The 2,968-nt window shown below is 69.9% G+C and overlaps 1 protein-coding gene across 2 annotated transcripts; it reads right to left on the bottom strand.

The window, feature by feature from the left end:
- Positions 1-2,384, bottom strand: LOC115647757 (protein SCO2 homolog, mitochondrial). Of its 2 annotated transcripts, none has more exons than XM_030554540.1 (2): positions 2,277-2,384; positions 1-1,045 (listed from the first exon to the last, which is right to left on the bottom strand). In XM_030554540.1, exon 2 carries the CDS (start codon positions 1,032-1,034, stop codon positions 45-47), a length of 990 nt encoding a protein of 329 aa, XP_030410400.1. In that variant the 5' UTR covers positions 1,035-1,045; positions 2,277-2,384; the 3' UTR covers positions 1-44. The 2 variants fall into 2 exon arrangements, with proteins under 2 accessions (XP_030410400.1, XP_030410391.1); XM_030554531.1 differs by lacking the exon at positions 2,277-2,384 and adding an exon at positions 1,279-1,447.
- Between the last annotated feature and the right edge of the window lie 584 nt (positions 2,385-2,968).

The raw sequence follows: 2,968 nt of genomic DNA, 5'->3' as shown, positions 1-2,968 counted from the left end.
GTCGTTCTGCCCAGCTGCAAGCAGGGCGTTTATTGCTGTGTGGCTCAGCTGAAGAGCCTCTGGTAGGTCTCCATGTGCCCCCTGATGCTCTGGACGATCTGCGCCTCACTCTTGCTCCGGTTGTAGTAGTCCAGGAAGAGCCCGTCGGGGCTGAGCAGGTAGATGATCACTGTGTGGTCGACGATGTAGTCGTTGTCCTCGTCCCTGGGCCCAGCACTGTAGTACACGCGATAGGCCCTGCCTGCCTCCCGCACCTGCTCCGGGCTGCCAGTCAGCCCCAGCAGGCGCGGGTGGAACTCCCTCACGTACTTGGCCACAGCAGCCACATCGTCCCGCTCGGGGTCCACGGTGATGAAGACGGGCTGCACCCGGGGCAGCTGCGGCTCCTGGTCCAGCAGCTGCACCACCTGGCTCATCTTCTCCAGCTCCTCGGGGCAGATGTCCGGGCAGTGGGTGAAGCCGAAGTAGAGCAGCACCCACTGCCCCAAGAAATCGGCCTTGGAGCGGGGCTGCCCAGTGTGGTCCACCAGGTGGAAGTCCCCCTGGCCGATGGCCAGCTTCTTCAGCTCCTGGATGCGCTGCAGTTTCTGCTGCCGTCCCTTTTCAGAGCGCAGGTAGAGCCACGTGCCCAGGGCTGCCCCCCCAAAGAGGCAGGTGATGAGCAGCCGAGTCCCCAGCTGTATCCGTGGGGCGGAGCTGCCAGTCGATGGGGCCCCCTGGGAGAACTGTCTCCTGGTGACCGTGTTCCAGGAAAGGGTCTGTGCTGCCCACCTCTGCTGGTGGGTCCCTGCTGCTGCCCCTGGGAACCACCTTGCAGGCTTGGTGTATCCACTCCTGCCAACTTCCCAGGTTTTTAAGCAGGGTGACGGCCAGACTGTTTTATTGGCTGTCGACACAAGCCACCTGGCACAGCCGGCTGGAGGGCGTCTCTGGGCACGTTCCTGGAAAGCCCAGGATCTCCCCTGGAGGCTGAGCTGCTCGGCAGCGCATGGAGTCAATGGCCAGCGACTCCGGAGCGGGAAGGGCTGGAACATCCTGGGCAAAGCTGAAAGGACAAAAAAGAGCCTCTAGTAATGAGTGTTTTGGGCTGGGCTCCTCCGTAACGCTCGCACTGTGGAATTGGGGGCGGCCTGCACGCCAGGCCCTGCGAGACCGGGGGAAGCCAGAAGGTAGAACAGATGTGGGAGAAACAACTGAGTTTAGACCCTCATGATAGGAGGAGGCTGGTAACACTGGGGCTCAGGTGAAAGGCTCCTGGCCCATGGGGGGGGTCCTCACCTCCCACGGCTCTGCAGATAGACCAGGCTCCTGCCTTCCAGCAACGCCCCTCCCATTGCAGCCCTGGGCTCTCCACGGTGCTGCTGTCCCACAGCCCCCTGGCATCCGAGCCCCTCGCTCCCCCAGGTCTGCCGGTGCCCCTCACTCCCGACCTGCAGCCCCCTGCTAGGCCCAGCCCTGGGCTCCCCCCCCCGCGCCCCACCCTGCCGGTGCCCCTCACTCCCGACCTGCAGCCCCTGCTAGCCCAGCCCTGGGCTCCCCCCCCCCGCGCCCCACCCTGCCGGTGCCCCTCACTCCCGACCTGCAGCCCCTGCTAGCCCTGTCCTGGGCTCCCCCCCCGCGCCCCACCCTGCCGGTGCCCCTCACTCCCGACCTGCAGCCCCTGCTAGCCCTGTCCTGGGCTCCCCCCCCGCGCCCCACCCTGCCGGTGCCCCTCACTCCCGACCTGCAGCCCCCTGCTAGCCCAGCCCTGGGCTCCCCCCCCCGCGCCCCACCCTGCCGGTGCCCCTCACTCCCCACCTGCAGCCCCCTGCTAGCCCAGCCCTGGGCTCCCCCCCCGCGCCCCACCCTGCCGGTGCCCCTCACTCCCGACCTGCAGCCCCTGCTAGCCCTGTCCTGGGCTCCCCCCCCGCGCCCCACCCTGCCGGTGCCCCTCACTCCCGACCTGCAGCCCCCTGCTAGGCCCAGCCCTGGGCTCCCCCCCCGCGCCCCACCCTGCCGGTGCCCCTCACTCCCGACCTGCAGCCCCCTGCTAGCCCAGCCCTGGGCTCCCCCCCCGCGCCCCACCCTGCCGGTGCCCCTCACTCCCCACCTGCAGCCCCCTGCTAGCCCAGCCCTGGGCTCCCCCCCCGCGCCCCACCCTGCCGGTGCCCCTCACTCCCGACCTGCAGCCCCTGCTAGCCCTGTCCTGGGCTCCCCCCCCGCGCCCCACCCTGCCGGTGCCCCTCACTCCCGACCTGCAGCCCCTGCTAGCCCAGCCCTGGGCTCCCCCCTCCCACCTGGAGTCAGCGCCGCGGTCTCTCCCCATCAGCAGATTCGCTGCGAACGCGCTCGAGTGCGGGATGCGCCCAAACGAGGACGAGCCGTGACGAATCCCCCAACGCCAACGCGCAAACATTGGGCCCCGCCCAACGCATGCGCAGTTCTACAGACCCCGCCTTCTAGGAGCGCGGGCACTCGGTTCCGCCCCTGGCACTGGATCTGCGCTTGCGCTCTGGGCTCCGCGGCTGAGGTGTGATTCCCATGTGCCGGCAGCAGGGGGCGCTGCCCGCACAGCGCTGGGCGCGCGTGGCTGCCACCTGGCGGTGGGACGCGGGGCTGCGGCCGCGGTACAGCAGGCGGGGGCCAGGCCGCTGGCGCAGACGACGGGCAAGAGCCTCGTCTGCAGGGAGCCCCCCCGGGGCGCCCCTCCCCCCTGCAGAGCCCCCCAATGGGGGTGTCCCCCTCCCCCCACAGAGCCCCCCACTGGGGATGTCCCCCTCCCCCCATGGAGCCCCCTACTACGGGTGTGCCCCTCCCCCCATGGAGCCCCCCACTGGGGGTGTCCCCCTCCCCCCACTGGGGATGTCCCCCTCCCTCCATGGAGCCCTCCCCAGTGGGGATGTCCCCCTCCCCCTATGGAGCCCCCTACTAGGGGTGTGCCCCTCCCCCCATGGATCCCCCCGCTGGGGATGGCCCCCTCCCCCCATGG

Source organism: Gopherus evgoodei, chromosome 1 (assembly GCF_007399415.2).
Source record: "Gopherus evgoodei ecotype Sinaloan lineage chromosome 1, rGopEvg1_v1.p, whole genome shotgun sequence".
NCBI classification, from domain to species: Eukaryota; Metazoa; Chordata; order Testudines; family Testudinidae; genus Gopherus; species Gopherus evgoodei.
This window is presented reverse-complemented; position numbering and strand designations above follow the sequence as displayed.